The sequence below is a fragment of the Aspergillus karnatakaensis genome, assembly GCF_047715665.1.
Source record: "Aspergillus karnatakaensis strain CBS 102800 unplaced genomic scaffold BJY04scaffold_26, whole genome shotgun sequence".
In the NCBI taxonomy this organism is placed as follows: domain Eukaryota; kingdom Fungi; phylum Ascomycota; class Eurotiomycetes; order Eurotiales; family Aspergillaceae; genus Aspergillus; species Aspergillus karnatakaensis.
The window spans coordinates 83,262-101,153 of record NW_027395738.1 but is presented as its reverse complement, the minus strand read 5'-3'; the positions used below and the strand labels follow the sequence as shown (position 1 = coordinate 101,153).

Below are 17,892 nucleotides of genomic sequence, written 5' to 3'. Positions count from 1 at the left end.
TTAATTGACCCGATAATGCGGGCGGGTTGCTCCCCTCACCATGTAAACAATCGATATGAAAAGTTACAACAGTTTATTTTCCTCGAACACGGTGGCTTAAGTCAAATATCTATTCGACAAAATGGCAGCCTCACTCTCCGCCTCCGTCGCCTCCCTCCAATCCTCCCTCGGGCTCGTCGACTCCTCGATCTCAATCCTCGATGCTGGGGTCAGCGACTTTCCCCGAATGTCCAAAGTCCTCCAAACAACACGAGTGAGCCAATCTTGTGACGGTTAAACTATCTCTCTTGAAACTAATACTAATCACAAAATAGCACTTCGAACTCCTCCCCGAACCAACCCTCCGCGAAGCCCAACAAGCCCTCCTCGACGAAATCACCCCCAGCATCTCACACCTCCTCCTCCTAGCCTCCAACCACGTCGAGAAGCTCTCCCGGCGCGAACAAGGCCTCCGCGCAAAATGCGAGCTACAAGAGGGACGCCTGAACTCGAATGAGAGCCGCCAGAGCTCGGCTCGCGGACACGCGGCGAGAAATACTGCCACCGACGCATCTGCGTCTGCGGCTCGTGCGGCGGAGTATAGGAGGTTGATTCAAAAGAAGGAGAGGCTGAAGTATGCCATTGAGAGGTTAGAGCTGCAGAGTCGCCAGCGCGAGAGGCAGTTGAGGAAGAGTATGGCGTTTCAGTGAGGAGGATTGACGTCGGGATTTGATCTATGGTATTGGCTAAGGGCCTTGATATCCGATGGGACGTGCCTCGCTGCGCAAAGTCTAGTCAGTCCTTTTTCGCCGCGCCGCTACCGCGGTGGCAAACATGGTGAAAGAGCGGCGAGCGGGAAAGCATGCCCAACTTGCTACGATGCTTTTCACACCAAAGCATGAACGCCGTCCGGTGTTTGGCGTTGATGCTGGCATGAGTTGATAAACATTGCTCATGTTCAGAGTCTTCAGGAAAGGCAGGCAGACGATGGTAATATGTTGGCAGGATTGAGAGAAGAGCGCAGTGAGAGAGGTATAAAAGCTATGATACAGTGGCTTTTGCGCCTATGGTACAATATAAAACAAAGTTACCCTTTCCAAGTCCGTGTAGTCCGTGCAATGCCAAATCCATGACGCCCGAGCGCTCAAACCCACCTCAAATCCCAAAATCGTTTCGAGTCTGCTTCTTGAACGCCTGCCGAGCTTTCTTCTTATCATTATACTTCTTCCAGCTCGGGATATGCTCTCCCTTTTTCCTTCTCGGCGCTATCTCATCCAAACCTGGTTCACGGAGGTCATCCACATCCAGTCCCTCACCATCACCTTCTTCTTCATTTAGCTCCGCCCGCTCAGCAGCGCGTCTTGCTAGTCGCTCCTTCTTACCCTCGCCGTGCTTATCGCCAAGGTTGAGGTTTCGAGAGATTCGAGTCTTCGCGCCAAGGGCCCACAGGTCTCCCCAGCGGGCTTTGCGGGCGTCTTTGAATGCCGGGCGGCTGAATGATCGGGGAACGGTCCAGCGTTCGATCTTTCCAGCTGGTGTGCAGAGGTCGAAGATGACGTGGCCGCGGCGTTTCATGGGTGGGTATACAGCGCGTGGTAGGGAGAGGGTGTGGAATTTCTCATCCGGTTGAGGAGAGGATGTTGGTTCGGTGGATCCAGCTTCACCAGTGGTTGCTTCATCAGTGACTTCGTTGGTGTGTTCGTAGCCTTCGAAGGCGGCATCTGTGGCTGCCTTGCCCTGGACGATCTTCTCCGTCTGACGCAGATCAACACCACGCTGGACGGCTAGGTAACTAATTTTCAGGTCCTCGTGGTTTCGGTCCTTCGCACCCAGGATGCGCTGGAGGAAGGGTGGGCGAATGTATCGTTGTTCGAAGTGGCAGTAGTCCTTGCGACCCTTGGCATGGCCCTCTACTGTGTACATGGGGCATCGTTCGTGGTTGGTACAAGGAGCGACGATCATGCCGGGCTCCTTCTGGACCTTTGTGTTTTCGTTTGATGACTCGGTGAGTTCGTTGAACTCTGTGGAGCCAGGGCTCGAGATCTTTCGCTTCAGCAGCATCTCGCGGGCGCCGGCGATAGCTTCGAATCCCCTGTGGTGTCCTTTCTCGATGAGAATCAGAACTCCGCCATTTGGATTGAGAAGAGCCCACAGGTTTTCGACGTAATCCTTTCGGGTGTAATCTTCATCAAGGCCCAACAGAGCGTGAGGAGCAATGATTACGTCAAACTGCTTTCGCCTTGGAGCTCTCGTATCGTCGAGCGTTGGCGACTCTCGGATATGGAGATAGTCAGGCAACCTGGGGAGGAAAGTCGTGTTTTCAAGCATCAAACTAGCTCGAGTACGGAGAGGGTCTGATCCAGTAATGACCGTTGCCCTTCCCAAAGGATAAGGAGCGTCCTTTGGATGATCGGGAACCATGACCTCGTACTCGGCGCGGAGGACATCTCTCCAAGCCAGGATACCGGCACCTCCAGCACTAGCGTCTAGAACATTTGGCCCATTCTCTTGAGTCATGAGGGAGCGTAGCCAGTCTGAGCCCAAGCGTTTCCGGACTTCGGACAAGATACTCAAGCTTGATGCATACATTGCAGGATACAAGACAGCGAGGTATGCATTGGCCTCCATATCTGTCATGAACCGCTGGGTGGGATCCAGACCGATGGGCTTTTGCGGTACTTGAGCGCGCGGAGGAGGAGTCGAGGTGGAATGAGGAAGTCCTCTGCCTCCAAATGCTTTATGAGCAGCGTCTGATATGTGCTTATTGGAGTAGTTGCTAAGCATAATGGAGATGGGACCGGTGAGAGTATTCTTAGGTGGGAAGATAGTGCTCGGGTCTGTCCCAAATTTCCCTTCCACCGTGCGCGGATGATAGCGCGACGCAGAGTCCTCAGCGTCTACATGATCACCTTCAATAACTTCGGCACCAAGCTGCTCAGCGACTTCCCGTGTCCGTCGCATTATGTCGGTTTCTTCCACTGGAGGTGCCTCCATATCATAAACCACTGGTATATCATCCGTCTCCTGGGCTTCGTAGGGTACCTCTTTCCAGCCGCCCTCGCCATCATGGCGGAGCAGCGTATCGAGATCCTGTTCGTTCTCGACCTCTGCGTCCTCCACTTCATCAAGTCCTGGTTGACTGTATATAGGTTCACCGTAGAGTCGGGAATAAAGCAATGTCTCTTCTTCATTCAGAAGTTCCTCCGGAAGAGTTTCACCGAACCGTTGTCTAGCAATTTGGACTCGTTCTTCGACTGTCACGTCTTCCGGTAATTGAAAAGGCTCTTCCGCGACTTCTTCCAGTGCCTGCTCGAGGTCTTCTTCGAATTCTTCCTCGAGTTCTTCGACCTCCTCGTGTGCAGTCCCAGAATATTCATCTGTCAAATCAAGCTCGTCTAGAAGTTCCAAGATCTCTGCCTCCGTTGCGGTAATCTTCTCAATCAGATCAAGGACGGCATCCTCCTGGTTCGCTTTAGGGAGCTCCGAGTCCGTGGGGCTCTCTGAGGACGAATGTCGGGTCCCAAGAACCAATTTCCCAGACTCATATCCGACTATTGTTCGCTGCGAATCACGAGCTGACGTGAGACAATTCGCTTCATTTCGTGCGGCAGTCGATTTTGATCGGGAATTCGTAGCTCTGCGGAGCTGTTGCGAGCCGGCGCGAAGCGACTTGTACGGAGGACGAGAAAGAAGGCCATAGGGATTGGGCCGGGTTGCCCTGAGCGCAGGGGTTCGCGATAGCATTTCTCAGCTCTTCCACCTCTATGAACACCGAGCGAGAAGCTGGATGGAGTAAATAATAATCGGCCGCCACCTGGAGAGCTCCAGGAGAAAATCAATGCCAAGAAAGAGGCTTTAAACAGCTGTCATACTATTGGCTGAAAGTTTGGCAGGTTGATTCATTTTTGCAAATAAAAATCCTTTATTTCATCTGGCAAGGTGGCCGAGCGGTCTAAGGCGCTCGACTCAAGTGATCAAATCGCTTTCCCTCTAAAAGGGACCATTATACATGTCGAAGATGTGTATAGGTTTTCGAGTATCGAAAGGTGCGCGAGTTCGAATCTCGCCCTTGTCAATTTTTTTTTCCTCTCGCAGCCAAATTGAACAACAAACAAAACTGCTCTGATTCCTTTTACCTCCAATCTAAACTTTTAGTCAACGACTATCTGACTAACTTGACAGGGTCACGAGTTCAGGTCAGTTTGTTTCACGGCAATGATCAATAAGTTAGTTACTTTCCGATAAACTAGAATAGAAAGAAGCCTCTTGGTTTGATCTCGAAAAGTATTAAATGTAAGGCATACAGACTATTGTCACACGAGCCTCGTGCGACTGGTAGTATAGAAAGTCTGATCGATGACTCGGGACCGCCAGTGAGCTTGAACACCATCGAGTCTGGAAACTGACATTGCTACTTTAGGACTCACTGTCATCCTCATTACCCATGAGCACCTTGAGAGCCGACTTGCACTTGACCACTTCGTGATGAAGTGCGGTCAATTTGGCCATCACAGCCATGAGACTCGGGTCTTGACTCTCCACGCGTACCTTTTCTTTGACCTTGACGTCGTCTCCCTTCCAGGAAAACACGTCACCTGCCTCATCATGGAGAGGTTGCCGAGGACCAAACAGCCTGTCACGTATTGAGAACCCGGTCAAGGAGATGTCAGGCGCAAACGCTGTTGGGGTGTGCGCAGGTGTAGAGGACTCAAGTATTCTGAGATAAAGGACCAGAGCTGAATCCGCAATTGATAGATGGAAGGAGAGGTACGTGGGCAATGGCGGGTCAAACATCTGTCATTGGGTCAGCTTTTAGCAGGTTGTCGTTGACCTTAGGACTCACATTCTCGGGTGCACTTGTCTCCCACCATTTACCCCGGATTGCATCACTCTCACCCTTGAGCATTTGTCGTCCTTCAGCGATGGTCTCGCCTAAAAGGTGGAGCTGGCTGTATATGAAGCGTGCATCAAGCGGATCACCAGTCCACGTGCTCACATCCACGATATCAAGACACTGCCTTACTGAGTCTCGGACGGAAACTAATTGACCAAGTGCCAGCTCTGGAGCATCTGGGAGGTTCGATAGACATAGCCGAGTTGCAGGTGCACCTCTAGAGCTCAGGGAGTGAAGGCGAAGTTGGATGTCCTGTTATATAGCTTCGTTTTAGATATATTTACTGAGGACATGGAGACCCTACTGCTGCTTACCCCTTTCACAACCTTCGTGCCAACTCTGGTTACAAAGCCCTTTACACTTTCAGACCGCATCGAGGACAAAACCAAGGTCGAACCAGGCTCCTTTGGTGCCAGCAAGGCTGTGCACTCTTGGAGACCTTCCCTCAAAGACGCGAGGGAGTCCTGCAGCGACCGCAGCAGCCATTCTAACTCATTTGACTACGCCAATTAGTATGACATTGTAATGTAGATGGCTATTGAGCGGTGTAGCGGAAAACATACTAGGGCAGAGTCGGCCTCCTTTTCCAGATGGTCTGGATGGAGGGGTGGGTATACCCAAGTGGCCATGTTCTCCGGACCACGGGAAAGACCCTGCGCAAGCTATTTCCACTTGCGTCCCACAAGACTACCTGGGTAGAGGAGAGGTACGAAGTACACAGCACAACAAGCCTCCAGAGCTCAATTGCAGGAGCTCGTCTGGTCTCTGCCGAGGATCGGCGAGAAGAAAAACAGACAGAAAACAACCTTTCGAACAAGGTTGAGCAAACCACGGCGATCTGGCTAGGCTGATGAACTGGACCGTGCGAGTGGTGACTCGAAAATTGGACTGGGTGGTGCAACGTCAGTTCAAGCTGCTGCTGATCGAGTTGGCGAACGTCATGGACATCGACTGACGAAGGCCCAATCAGGCATAGCGGGTGAGGCTATCCCCAAACCAGCTAGCCTGCAGCAGCAACTATGACGTTGAGATCACCGCTCACACTCTGGGGCTTCATCTCGACAATAGAGTTGCAGCCCAGTCCATTGCCAACGATGATGAAAATTCATCCATTATATCATTCATCACTCGATCGGTCTGCGGGCCCTAACTCTGGCTCCGGAATCGTCGGAGCCTTTAATAACATTGCCTTGAGCCACATCCTTCAGCATTCCATTCCTTCCAGCCATCTCTATCTCACCCGCCCCCCCCTGCATACTTCCGGATCAGCTTTCCTTTTGAGGTCGTGATAGTCGAATTTTTCTATCTACATTTCTTCTGTCGCATCAAGAAACCTCACCTTTCTTCTCTTACCGATAGAGTCACCCATTCACACAATGCCGGTTTCCAGTACTTCTCCCTCCCTAGCTCAGCTTCCCGCCATGCGATTGCTAACAAGCTCACCTTTGTAGGAGCTGCTCTGGGCTTTCTAGGCCTCTTCTTCACTGCGGGCGCCCTCCTGCTAATGTTCCTCACCTTCCTCGGAGGTGTTAAGAACAGCAACCCACTCAACCAGATCTACTTCCTCCAAGTAGACACGAGTAATATCCCCGGCGCACCAGCATTATCACGATGGACGTGGTGGAACATTTGCGCCGTTGAGAACGGCGACAGCCAATGCGGTAGCTCGCACCCCGACTACCCATTCGACCCCCCGAGCAGCAGGAACTTCGACACCGAGGTCAACATCCCCTCTGCTTTCATCGGGTATGTTACGACTCTCACCACACATATATATTTGTACTGACAGTCTATCACAGAACTAACCACTACTTCTTGACCTCGCGCTTCTCATGGCCCTTCGAGCTCATCGCTCTCTTCTTCGGTGTCCTATCCTTCTTCACCGGATTGCTGGCCATGTGCACCCGCATCGGAAGCTATATCTCTGCCTTCCTCGCGTGGGTTGCTCTGATCTTCCAGATCCTTGCCTCTGCTCTCATCACGTATGTCGATTGACCTCCATGCATCCTTATCATATATATACTAACGCCGCCACAGCGCCGTCTTCGTCCAGGGCCGCAACCACTTCAACAACAACGACCAGCGTGCCCGCCTCGGCGTCAAGGCCTTCGCCTTCATGTGGACTGCCGTCGCCTGTCTGTTGCTCGCATGCGTCACATACTGCATGGGCGGTTCCGTCGGCAAGCGTGAGCGGGGATACAGCGGCCGGAAGCAGCGCCGTCGCGGTTTCTTCTCCTCTGCTCGCCAGCCCAGCATCGAGCGCAAGGAGGCCGTTGCTCCTTAAGCCATCTGATAAGCCATAACATGTTCGTGAAAAAGCAAAAGAGCAACAAAGTTATTCGACAACAACCCATCTTCAGGCCTGGACCGGAGCCTGAAGCCGTTGGGTTATATATCTTGTATACCCGGTTGCTGAGTCTCGCAAGGCTGGGGCACTCACTACCTAGTTACTACACCTGGTCACACACGTGCCAATTCCGCTCGCTATACCTGCTATCTAACTACCTAGAATCTGTTGGTTTCTGCAAAGGCCATACTGTGATTTTTCAGGATTTCGTGTTTGCTGTGACTGATCGATTATCGACTACCTCTGATGACATGTCTTATGATTATCTAGTTCCTAATGTTTGTTATGTATAATATAATACGTTAATTATATTGTTATCTGTTACTCCGTGCCGCACTATATTACAAGAGAACGAAGGAACTTGCAGTAGAGAAAAGACTCAGATCTATCGAGTGTTCTATTCCGTACTCTATATACTTTTGCAAAGCCTTCATCGATACTTTCATAAAACCCATCAGGTAAGAAAAAAAAATATACTCAAAACTGGGGAAAAGATCATTAAGATTTTTGTGCATCTTCGTCTATGACAGCCTCATTCATGGGGACTCAACAGCACCACGGACAGCGTTCTGCCCACCGACTTCCCGAGCCGTGATCTGCAGACCCAGGTCGGCATTGATATGGATCATCAGCTCGACCTTGCCGTTGGCCTTGACACCCTTGACAGCGAGCTCGGCAATGGGGCTCTGGGTCTTCCAGACGACCTCGCGGATCTCCTCCTCCTCGTCATCGGAGTCGTCGAAGTCGGAGTCATCCTCATCATCCTCGGTCTTGGGCTTCTCCTCCTTGGGCTTAGGCTCGGGCTTGGTAACCTTGATTTCGCGGGCACCTTCGACGACGCGGATCAGGACGTCGCCGCCGTCCTTGGGGACGTTGTATTGGGCAACACGGCGGGCGGGGAGGGCGGTCTGGCTGTTGAGGAGAGGGGAGAACTCGACGGAGTCGCCGGAGGTGAATTCAACACCGATGGCGTTGTTAAGGTGGGGGGTGGCGGTGACCATAGGGTGGATGGACTGCTCGACGTCTTCGGTCTCGAACTCCTGGATCAGGGAGGCCTGGATGGCGGCACCGCGGGCAGAGAGCTCGGAGGGGTTGAGGGCGGTGGTTTCAGTGGAGGGGGCAAGAATCTTGGTCTTCTCGGGGAAGATGCTCCGGGCAATCTGGGCGATCTTAGGGGTGTGGGAGACACCACCGGAGAAGATGACCTCGTCGATGTCAAGCACATCCAGCTCGGCCTTCTTGATGACCTGCTCGATCAGATCGGTGAACTGAGCGAAGACCTTGTTGGAAAGGAGTTCGTAGCGAGTACGGTTGATGGTGGAACCGTAGTCGATACCGTCGGCGAGAGACTCAATGCTCAGAGTAGCGTTGGTACCCAGGCTGAGAGCCTTCCTTGTAGCCTCACCCTCCAACTTCAGCTTGGCGAGTCCACGGGCGTTCTCGCGGGGGTCAGTCTTGTGCTTCTTGATGAACTCCTTGGCAAAGTGGTCGATGACGATCTTGTCGAGGGTGGCACCCCCAAGCTCGTAGTCGTGAGCAGTAGCGAGGATGGTGTACATTCCACCGCGGGAAGCAATAACAGCAGCATCAGAGCGGGTGCCACCGAGATCGGCGACAACAATAAGCTTATCAGTGACAGTAGCCTCGGGCCTGGCGTCGTAGGCGAGGGCAGCAGCAACAGGCTCGTGGATGAGCTGCAGAACCTCAAGACCGGCCTCCTTGGCGGCAGCAGTCAAAGCCTCACGCTGAGCATCGTTGAAGTCGGTAGGGACGGTGATAACAGCGGCGTTGACCTCCTTACCAAGGTAGTCGGCGGCGGACTGCTTCAGGCGGAGGAGATGGCGGGTGGTGATTTCGGAGACGGTAACAGTGTTGGGCTCCTCCTTCTCGCTGTCGCGGATAGAGAAAGCAACGGTCGAATCGCTCTGAATGGGGTGTGCGGAGTTGTGGCAGGGGGTGGGGTCTATTGACTTGAAGCTGCGTACGCCATTAGCATGTGCTTTCACTTCCAGGTACGTTCCGGCCATGGCTTACTTCTTGCCAAGGTAATCTCTGAAGTATGCGACAGTGTTGGCGGAGTTGCGGACGAGCTGGGACTTCGCCTGGGATCCATGATATTGTTCACCACCGATGTACGAGAGGACGGAAGGAATTTGACGGTCTAGACAGATAGTGAGTCTTGATGTTCCAGATGCGCGGCGGAGGAGGGGTAAAGAATAGTTTGAGATAGGGGAACAAACCTCCTTCTTCGTTGGCAATAACTTCAGCCTTGCCTTCCTATAGCCGGATAGAGTCAGCACCTTATTGTTTTATTACCATTGACATTCGCAAGTATAACAGGGCTGCGTACAGGGTTGAGACGGGCGATGGAGCTAGAGGAGTTGCCGAAAGAGATACCAATAGCGAATCGCTCGCCGGCGCCGTTGGTCTGGTCACTCATTCTGAAAGGTGAACTGAGGAGGTGAGAGATAAATTAGGAGGGTAGAGAGAGGGATTCAGAGGAGAGGGGAGCGAGGAAGGACGGCAAAATATGATAGACAAGGATTGAAGATTGGAGGGCCAGGACCACAGGGAAGATTCAATCAATCCACTTTGGGCGGAAAAAAAGTTTTTGGTTTGGTGGATGGCGAGCCTCTGTGGCTAGTGCCTTATCGATACCGTTGGTGAATCTGTGGCGGTGCTTTTTACAGCAGTAAGAGTTCAGTGCTGCACCACGTTCCTGATCAGATATAAACTCATCAGCGTGTATATAGAAGGTAAAAAAAATATTAAAAGAGCACTGAATGTCCAAAATCACTATGCTTTACAGTCTCTGTAGTCCTCATAGGACACCTCTACAGGCGACCCTCACATCCCAAGATAGGTCACGTGCTAGCGTCCGATAAGCACTGGACTTTTTCAAAGCCGCAGCAAGCTCCAGTCTATCAGCCATTGCCCACGACAAAACACACAAACCACCATGTCATCACCCTTAATACTCCTCCCCGGCGACGAGGTACCCTCAGAGTATCTCCCCTCCAACAGCTCCGCGCCACTACGCCTCGGCCCGGGTTCCCGCCTCCTCTCACAACCACCTTCAACCAAACCCTCCAGCTCAAACCACATCCTAACAGCCACTCAAGCTGGAATCCTCTCAACAGACAACAAGCGCAATGCCGTGTCCATCCTCTCTTTCTCAAACCGCCGCTACACACCCACTCCAAACGACCTTGTAATCGCGCAAGTTCACCACTCCAGCGTCGATTACTTCTACTGCATGATCACACCGCAAGCTCCTCACGCATTGCTGGGACAGTTATCATTTGAAGGCGCGACGAAGAAAACACGGCCGCAGCTGAAAGGAGGTGATTTGGTTTACGCCCGTGTGCTATCGACAGGGTTAGGTCCTGGTGCTGAGGTAGAGCTCACATGCGTGAACCCGGCAACTGGGAAGGCCGAACCCGGTGGGCTGGGTCCTTTGAATGGAGGGATGGTGTTTGATATCTCTACGGGGTTTGCGGCGAGGTTGATTCGGACGAGCTCTGCTCCGCCGGAGCAGCAGGAAGTTGCGGGGTTAGTTGTGCTGGATGAGCTGGGCAAGAAGCTTGAGAAGGCTGGCGGCTTTGAGATTGCGGTGGGCAGGAATGGAAAGGTTTGGGTGGACTGCTCGAATAGTGAGGATGATGCTGTTAGGGCGACTGTCGCGATTGGACGGTGCCTGACTACAATCGATGAACATAACCTCCACCCAACTGACCAAAGGAAATTGGTAACGAGGATATTGAAGGAAATGAAAATAGAGTCATGATAAGCGTATTTAACGAGCTACTTCTATTTATGAATTTTGGCTGCGCGTACGGAGTAGAGTGGTACTTTTCAGTGTCAGCCATAGTTACTTTTCACAAGCAAAGTGCCTAGCGGAAAGCTCCCGCTGCCGCCGAGCATTCTCCCAACTTTTTTTCTCCGTCGTTCATCAATTGCCGCTCCCCACACCCCTGTCGTACCCTCAAATTGTCAATTGCCCATTGACCGCAGATGTTTTTGCAAAGAATCATGGGTCAAGGGTCGTCGCAAGTGGCCAGGCCCCTCGAGGATGGAGGAAACGGTGTGTGGCCCCGCATTTCACTGCTCCTTTCCTAGCAAGCCCTTCAAACGCAGTCTTCTAAGTTTGCGACTAACGATTCATTTGCTCTTCTAGAGACTGATCAAAGCATTAATAATATACCCCATGTGGAAGCCACTTCGAAATCATCATCGAAATCACCGAACTCTTCCGAAATGAAAAAGTTGCAGCAAAAGACCGAGACTCAGCCGAAACGGAAACGGAAATCCTCCCAGGCACCTGGTCCTCCGGCGACCGCATCTCCAGATCAGGATCCTAGCCCAGCCAAGCGGAAAAAATTGGTTGATTCTCTGGAGAAAAGTGCCAACCTGGTAGCGAATGGCAACACCGAGCGGAAATCGTCTAAACAGCGCAAGAAGACACCCGCTGCGCAGATCGCCGAAGGTCGTGACTCGCTTTCTACTTTTGCGACCTCATATAACGGTAGGATGCCTGTATCTGCTTCCCCTGCGCCAAGCACAGTCAGCCAGATTTCAAAAGGGAGACTCAAGAGATCTGATGGCAGCATCAGCTCAAGAGGCGCAAAAGTAGGATTTTTCAAACCGCACGAGGTCGAAGCCCTTGAAGCCTTTAAGGTCGAATTTTGCAACACGAATGGCTGTACGGCAATGATATTTGACCTTATGGTTCAGCATGGGAAAGCTGGACAATTTCCAACCCCAAATGGGGTTACCAAGATGAATTTTTGGAAGCAAATGCGGGATGTTTTGCCAGATCGAGATAGAAGATCTATTTACCGCTTCGCGAAACGCCATTTTCTTATCCCGGGCCAGAAACCTCACGAATGGACAGAGGAACAAGATGACGAACTGGTCATGATGTATCGCCAATATGGCCCTAAGTGGGTTTTTATTGGGGAGCAGTTGGGCAGGGGTGGTGATGATGTTGTTCAGAGGTGGAAGAATCATCTCGAACACAGGAATACTATGACCATGGGCCCTTGGGAAGCGTCCGATGAGGAGGCATTAAAGGCCGCCATGCGTTCTGTATGGGAGAAATTAAGGACAGGAGGGTACGATGTTGGAAAACATCCTTATGAAATGGATGAGTCTCTCATCTCTTGGGGTCAGGTGAGCACACTCATGGAACATCGTCGATCAAGACAGCAGTGCGCGGACAAGTGGCGCAGGTTGCGACAAGCATTCAATGATCCGAAGTCCAACTCGCGGGCGAATTCCGCTTCGAAGTCTCGGAGTGCAACCCCCATATCAGCACGAAAGGGACCCAACAAATCTACGCTTGCTCTGAGCGACAAAATTGTCATTTCTGATGATAGTGAATCAGACGATGAGAGCGAGAAAGAAATGAACGAGCAACCAGGAGTTTCTGCAGAATCCAATCCACCCAAAGGACTGCTAAACGCACAGGAAACATTAGACACATCCACGTCGTCAGACTCTGGGTCCGGCTCCGACTCTGAGTCGGGTGAAGACGACGAGACCCGCGCTGCTGCCGGGCCTAAGAGCTCTAAGGCCACGAAGTTGACCAACGGGACCAGGCAGTCCTCATCTTCTGACGCTTCAGAGAAAGAGAGTGACGATGAATCAGCCTCGAGGAGCATGACCCGAACCGTGGCAGTCAAGAAAGAAAGTGTCACCGACTCTAGTACTAGCTCTGATTCCGAATCCACAAGCGATGACGAGAGCGGATCCGAAAGCGACGAGGAGTCGGCCCCTGGTAGCAGAAGCAAGGACATTGTCAAGGAGAGCGCGCATCTTGGGCATGTTCCTATCAAGAAGGAAGAGAGTGAGTCGGAAAGAGAATCTAGCGGCTCGACTCGCTCCAGCCCAAAGAGTCCATCCAGCACTGCTCATATAAGGAAGCGCGATATACCCGCTGACGACTCAAGCGATGAGGACTCTGCTGGCTCTGAGTCGGAATGAACTGTCGTATATTTATGATTTGCCTTTATGATACCATTCACGCATGTTCATCGTTTGTAGAGGAAGGCACGATCGCCGACAAGCACTTCTATTCTAAAATTCAACTTGCAATGCGCGCGCATCCTCCTCCACAACACTCTCATCCATTACTTTTTAGCACTTGACAACCATATTTTTACGAAGATGAAGTTCCACTTGCCATTTAAAAAGAGGCCTGTCATTTCGGCCGTCGAGAGGCTAATTCCGCCCCCGATTCGAACTCCGAATCGCTTAGAAAGTGTGCCAACTGAAGTCCGTCAGTGCCTTATGTGTGTTTCAGACCTTGGAACACTTCGAGCGCTGGTTCTTGCCTCTCCACAATACGCCCAACAGTTCTCAAGAGACCGCGAACCCATTTTGTTGGAATCCTTGCGGTCCTCTTTAGGTGTCGTTCTCAGCGATGCCTATGTGGTTTATCTCTCTAGTCAAGCAGCCTTCCACCAAGCTCGCACCAGGGAGTCAGTCACTCGGTTTCTAGCGGTAAATCACAGGGGTGTGGAAGGGCCAGAGATCTGGAAAATAGATGAACCTCTCACCCTGCCGGTGGCCATGAATATGGTCAGGTTCCACTACAAGGTCATCATTCCACTCACCCAACGTTATGTCGCCTGGGCTTTCGAGAATCTTTATCATCGAACGGGCAAAATCAGTCCACCCAGCCGCACAGAGGAGCTGAGGCTAATGCGGGCGTTCTATCGCTTCCAACTCTGCTGCAATCTGTTTGGTGCTGGCCAACATCTACCGCCGGGGGGTTCTTATTTTACTTTCATCGCTTCGGACATCATAGCAATGTTTCTCTACAATTACCATCCTTGGGAAGTCGAGGAGCTTATCTGCATCTACGCTTACGCAGTGGAGAATTATGAAGTGCTCTTTGGTAGACTACCTTGGGAACTAAGTCCGCACAACCCCAACTTTACTGGTCATCCTGGCACCACATTCGACCTCCATGACCCCGGTTGGTCCCCCTGTTCGATATCTGTCCAATAAACATATGTCCCTTGTGCTAACCATCCATCTATCCACACCTAGTTATCAAATACGATCTCATAAAAAGCACAGCATCCCGTGGCCTTCACCTCCTTGTCGCAGTCACCCGCGAACACCTAGACGACGCCGAACTTCTCACAATCATACAGGAGAACGTCGCCAAGCGCATAGGCGGCTTTCTGGATGCCGAGTCCCTAACTCTGGCCAATTTGCGTGCGCGGACTAACCAGCGGAGAAAGGTTCTTTGGTGGCTCGACTCGCTTTGCTTTAAAGAAGATCGACTGTTCAATCCTAAAAGACCCACTGATTTATATCCACCGTTTGCATGGCCGTTGCTATGGAAGGGTTCACCTAGCAATTTGTACGGATACTGCATTCCGCCTGACCTTCGGCGCTGGGGGTACATCTTCTGGGATAGGGAGAGGATGGTCCAATCACGCGCTGAACGTCGCTTGCATCAGCAGTGGGAGGCGATGTGGAAAGGTAAAGAACCGAGAGAAGAGTACGGAATTTGTTACGCCACTGCGTAACCGCACTGGGTGTTTGCGGCGCTCTCCCTCTACTTGCCTTTTCGTAGTAAATATTACTCTAGCTAGCATTCTAGACGTCTGATAACTTCCAACCTTTGTCACTTTCTCTAACTCTACCCGTAGCCCTAAGCCGCTCCGAATATTATACCAACGAAGCAGCAAGCAGCACGATGCCACCCATCCCATCCATCCCAACACACCACTCCTCCCACTTCGCCGCCCTCCTTAAAACACCCACATCCAGCGCCGTATGAATCAACACTTCATCCTCACTTTCTCGAGGACCCAGACTCCTCTTATCCAACCGAACCAAATCCCCCTTACTATCAATCCCAAACCCACTCCGATACACCCCAGCGATATCCTCTTTCTCGACTTCTCTCTTGAAATCACCTTCATCAGCGGCCTCCCACAGCTGCTTCTTGGCGGGAAGAGGGGCGAGCAGGAGATCCGCGGGTCTATCGCAGTCGGCGGCAGGGGCGAAGTAGATTAGGCTGTAGAGGATGCGGTAGATAATTGCTAGTCTATTGATCTTCTTTGTTAGGAGGTTTTGGTCGAGGGAAAGAAAGTAGGGAGGGGAGGTGAGTAGCCATACCGTCGTCTAGATTCCTCGAAGATCCACTCTTTCCAGCTCTCGGAGGTGTTTGGGCTAGAAAGTGCGGATTGTAGATTCTTTAGGTCTAAAGTGCTGTTTGCGCTGATTGCTCTTGCTGTAGCCTGTAGTTTTCTATCATCAATACGGGTAAATAAGACTGCAAGGCGAAGGAGGGGAGAGACGTACTGTGACAGCGGCAAGTAAAAGAAAGTCCAGGTTGTTGTCTTCAGTGTCGCCCTCGTCTAACCTGACGATGATGTATATTGAGAGGGCTTGCATTGCAGACAGTAAGTCCCATTTGCTTAGTTGGCGAGATTCCGTGCAGATTCGTTCGCATTCACCTCGGACGTTTCCCCAGAATGTTTTGCGGCTGCTTTGTGATTTGTGGCTGAGTGTAGGTATCAAATTTAGGCAATTTGATAATGGACCTTTAGGACCTGTGGAGTCCTCGGGGCTTGTATCGTTGCTGGAGGAGAGATGTGCCGCTTGCGAGTGAATGAATGGTGGGAGGATATTGTCGCGTTGTATCATTAAGAGGTATGACTTTAGGGTGTGGAGGATAAGGGTGTTCGTTCGTATCATACCGGGATTGGCAGCTGGGCGTCGGGTAATGAGTCTAGGGAGAGATGGGAGCGCAGGAATTGACGATGCTACACTGAGTGGGGGAGTGCGCTGCTGGAGTGGGAAATGTGATATTGATGGTGAAGGTGTTGGTTGGTGAACGGTTGGAATAAGAGTCGGTGCCGGTTGTTCAAGCTCAGGATACCCGATAGATACCTCGTTAACGTCTGGTATGCCCTGGAAATCGAGGAAAGTGATATCCAGACCGTTCCAATCGAGATCCTCGAACTGCGGGGTTGGGTTCGATGGAATATGTGCAGCATCGGGAAAGTCGCTGCCATGGTCTTCACTAATGGCACCATTGCGTATTCCCTGAGTACTATCGGTCCCAGTGCTAGGATATGAGTCCGTCACCAGGGATTGCACACTGTCATGTCTAGTCCTTGGCCCCCGAGTACTTGTCGGGTAACTGCATCTGACGCCGTTGCTCATACATCGGGAGCATCCAGGTTGTCTTTTATCACACCTAGCCTTTTTCTTCGCACAAGCGATGCAAGATCGTGGTCGGACTGTAGATCCAACCATTCGAGAGCGGCAGTAGTATCCATGTCTTTTCAATGTGGCCTCTGCTACCGGTTAACTAGTGATTGGAAGAGGTGTTTCGGGTCGACTTACGTCGGTCGAATGGCTTGCTGCATAGCCCGCAGCGCAGGATTAGTTGCGTGTTATCATTGTACATTTTTACTGATTGTCTAAACTTGGAGGAAAGATGTCACGATTGTTCCGATGAAGGGCGGTTTTGGAGAAGCGCATTTGTCAGCATTCAACGCCGTCAGCAACGGGCCCTTAATCTATTACGAAGCTTATTCCAGCAGAAGGATGGGTCATGGTTAGTGCTAGTTAGGTACTACTAGTAGTAGTATTAGTAGGGTATAGAACTGGGGTCTCCTTCATGCTCCTTAGTAGCTAAAGCACCTACCCACTGCCCCCCAATAACTACATCTCTTCGTTGCTTCGTTGATCATGATTAAACCTTCACATCCTAATGTCGAGAGTATGGCAAAAGGCCTCAAGCTTTAAGCCTGCACCTTGTTGAAAGCTGTGCCTTCTGCGAGTACCACAATTCCAAGATCGACACCGTCATCGTCATCAGCAAACCCAACCAAGTCGCCTTCCAGCACTTCAAATGACCCCTGGAGAAGGAATCCCTGAGCTTCAGGCTTGAAAGTACCACGAATCCCAATCAAGACAAGCTGTTTTGTTGTATTGTGGATTCTTGCGCCTCGAGTAAAGTGGACTGTGTGGCAGTCCCACACCTTCCAGGCTATATCAGTGATAAGCTTCCAAACCGAGGAGGAATAACATACTGTATTCCCGCTCTGACTTATAATACCAACTATTCTCTGTAGCTCTGCTTCAAGTGGCCCCCCGAGGTGCCTCCATCCACCGTGTATAGCCTGCTTGGTTACTTGCTCACTCTCTATCAAAGTCCTAATTCGATCGACAATTATCCTTAGAGAGTCTGGAAGTGGTTCTCCAAATGGCATCTCGAACTAATTTCTTTGCCAGACTAAGTAGAATGACTAAAGAGGGGGCAGGATTGTGAAGTGATGGTTCGGTGTTAAGGCGCCAGGGCGTCTTGGAGCGGGGAAGATATGTATAGCAAACACCACGTGATAGCTGCAGCCTTTCAGATGCATGAGCATATCTCAGCTTCAAGGTAGACCAATTAGACATCTTTTGTTTGTTATCTGCTCAGGGCCCTGAAATGGCTGCCCAGTCCCTGTCATGTGGATTTTTTGTATCCGGGCGGGACAATTTGTATAGCTTCAATTTCTCCCGTCCTCAACCCACCAAAGACCAATTTATCTTCGGAGTCGACAACACTTTGACATTTCATAAAGCCCGCTCCGGACTATACAAAGTCATCAAGTATATAAGTATGTCTTCGACCTCTCGGAATCAGCATTCT

At 51.3% G+C, this 17,892-nt stretch overlaps 9 protein-coding genes and 1 non-coding gene across 10 annotated transcripts; 6 read left to right on the top strand and 4 right to left on the bottom strand.

The window, feature by feature from the left end:
- The first annotated feature begins 57 nt into the window (after window positions 1–57).
- Window positions 58–730, top strand: BJY04DRAFT_64253 (DASH complex subunit SPC19). The gene is made up of 2 exons (XM_073720796.1): window positions 58–253; window positions 315–730. The coding sequence occupies exons 1-2, from the start codon at window positions 122–124 to the stop codon at window positions 687–689; spliced, it is 507 nt and encodes a 168-aa protein (XP_073570853.1). The 5' UTR covers window positions 58–121; the 3' UTR covers window positions 690–730.
- A 304-nt stretch (window positions 731–1,034) lies between these two features.
- On the bottom strand, window positions 1,035–5,502 carry BJY04DRAFT_227958 (tRNA methyltransferase RSM22; the record flags this gene model as incomplete). The annotated part of the gene is made up of 5 exons (XM_073718735.1): window positions 1,035–3,477; window positions 4,528–4,773; window positions 4,823–5,096; window positions 5,165–5,373; window positions 5,437–5,502. 5 exons carry the CDS (start codon window positions 5,500–5,502, stop codon window positions 1,135–1,137), a joined length of 3,138 nt encoding a protein of 1,045 aa, XP_073570852.1. The 3' UTR covers window positions 1,035–1,134.
- Window positions 3,913–4,054, top strand: BJY04DRAFT_t82. The gene has a single exon. It is a non-coding gene; the product is annotated as a tRNA-Leu (tRNA).
- A 442-nt stretch (window positions 5,503–5,944) lies between the features above and the next one.
- BJY04DRAFT_189752 (SUR7/PalI family protein) lies at window positions 5,945–7,537 on the top strand. Its single transcript, XM_073711424.1, has 3 exons — window positions 5,945–6,619; window positions 6,673–6,855; window positions 6,911–7,537. The coding sequence occupies exons 1-3, from the start codon at window positions 6,378–6,380 to the stop codon at window positions 7,155–7,157; spliced, it is 672 nt and encodes a 223-aa protein (XP_073570851.1). The 5' UTR covers window positions 5,945–6,377; the 3' UTR covers window positions 7,158–7,537.
- Window positions 7,538–7,599: 62 nt separating this feature from the next.
- Window positions 7,600–9,763, bottom strand: BJY04DRAFT_189751 (ribosome-associated complex protein SSZ1). The gene is made up of 4 exons (XM_073711423.1): window positions 9,571–9,763; window positions 9,461–9,497; window positions 9,255–9,381; window positions 7,600–9,197 (listed from the first exon to the last, which is right to left on the bottom strand). The coding sequence occupies exons 1-4, from the start codon at window positions 9,658–9,660 to the stop codon at window positions 7,757–7,759; spliced, it is 1,695 nt and encodes a 564-aa protein (XP_073570850.1). The 5' UTR covers window positions 9,661–9,763; the 3' UTR covers window positions 7,600–7,756.
- Window positions 9,764–10,145: 382 nt separating this feature from the next.
- Window positions 10,146–11,060, top strand: BJY04DRAFT_189750 (exosome non-catalytic core subunit RRP40). Its single transcript, XM_073711422.1, has one exon. The coding sequence runs from the start codon at window positions 10,180–10,182 to the stop codon at window positions 11,005–11,007; it is 828 nt and encodes a 275-aa protein (XP_073570849.1). The 5' UTR covers window positions 10,146–10,179; the 3' UTR covers window positions 11,008–11,060.
- A 106-nt stretch (window positions 11,061–11,166) lies between these two features.
- BJY04DRAFT_64183 (MYB DNA-binding domain protein) lies at window positions 11,167–13,297 on the top strand. Its single transcript, XM_073720795.1, has 2 exons — window positions 11,167–11,304; window positions 11,398–13,297. Exons 1-2 carry the CDS (start codon window positions 11,235–11,237, stop codon window positions 13,203–13,205), a joined length of 1,878 nt encoding a protein of 625 aa, XP_073570848.1. The 5' UTR covers window positions 11,167–11,234; the 3' UTR covers window positions 13,206–13,297.
- Window positions 13,298–13,388: 91 nt separating this feature from the next.
- On the top strand, window positions 13,389–14,764 carry BJY04DRAFT_218551 (uncharacterized protein; the record flags this gene model as incomplete). Its single annotated transcript, XM_073716341.1, has 2 exons — window positions 13,389–14,202; window positions 14,277–14,764. 2 exons carry the CDS (start codon window positions 13,389–13,391, stop codon window positions 14,762–14,764), a joined length of 1,302 nt encoding a protein of 433 aa, XP_073570847.1.
- A 142-nt stretch (window positions 14,765–14,906) lies between these two features.
- BJY04DRAFT_218550 (uncharacterized protein) lies at window positions 14,907–16,528 on the bottom strand (the record flags this gene model as incomplete). The annotated part of the gene is made up of 4 exons (XM_073716340.1): window positions 14,907–15,288; window positions 15,360–15,481; window positions 15,546–16,292; window positions 16,415–16,528. The coding sequence occupies 4 exons, from the start codon at window positions 16,526–16,528 to the stop codon at window positions 14,907–14,909; spliced, it is 1,365 nt and encodes a 454-aa protein (XP_073570846.1).
- Window positions 16,529–16,878: 350 nt separating this feature from the next.
- Window positions 16,879–17,533, bottom strand: BJY04DRAFT_189746 (uncharacterized protein). The gene is made up of 2 exons (XM_073711421.1): window positions 17,288–17,533; window positions 16,879–17,236 (listed from the first exon to the last, which is right to left on the bottom strand). Exons 1-2 carry the CDS (start codon window positions 17,465–17,467, stop codon window positions 16,997–16,999), a joined length of 420 nt encoding a protein of 139 aa, XP_073570845.1. The 5' UTR covers window positions 17,468–17,533; the 3' UTR covers window positions 16,879–16,996.
- Window positions 17,534–17,892: the final 359 nt, after the last annotated feature.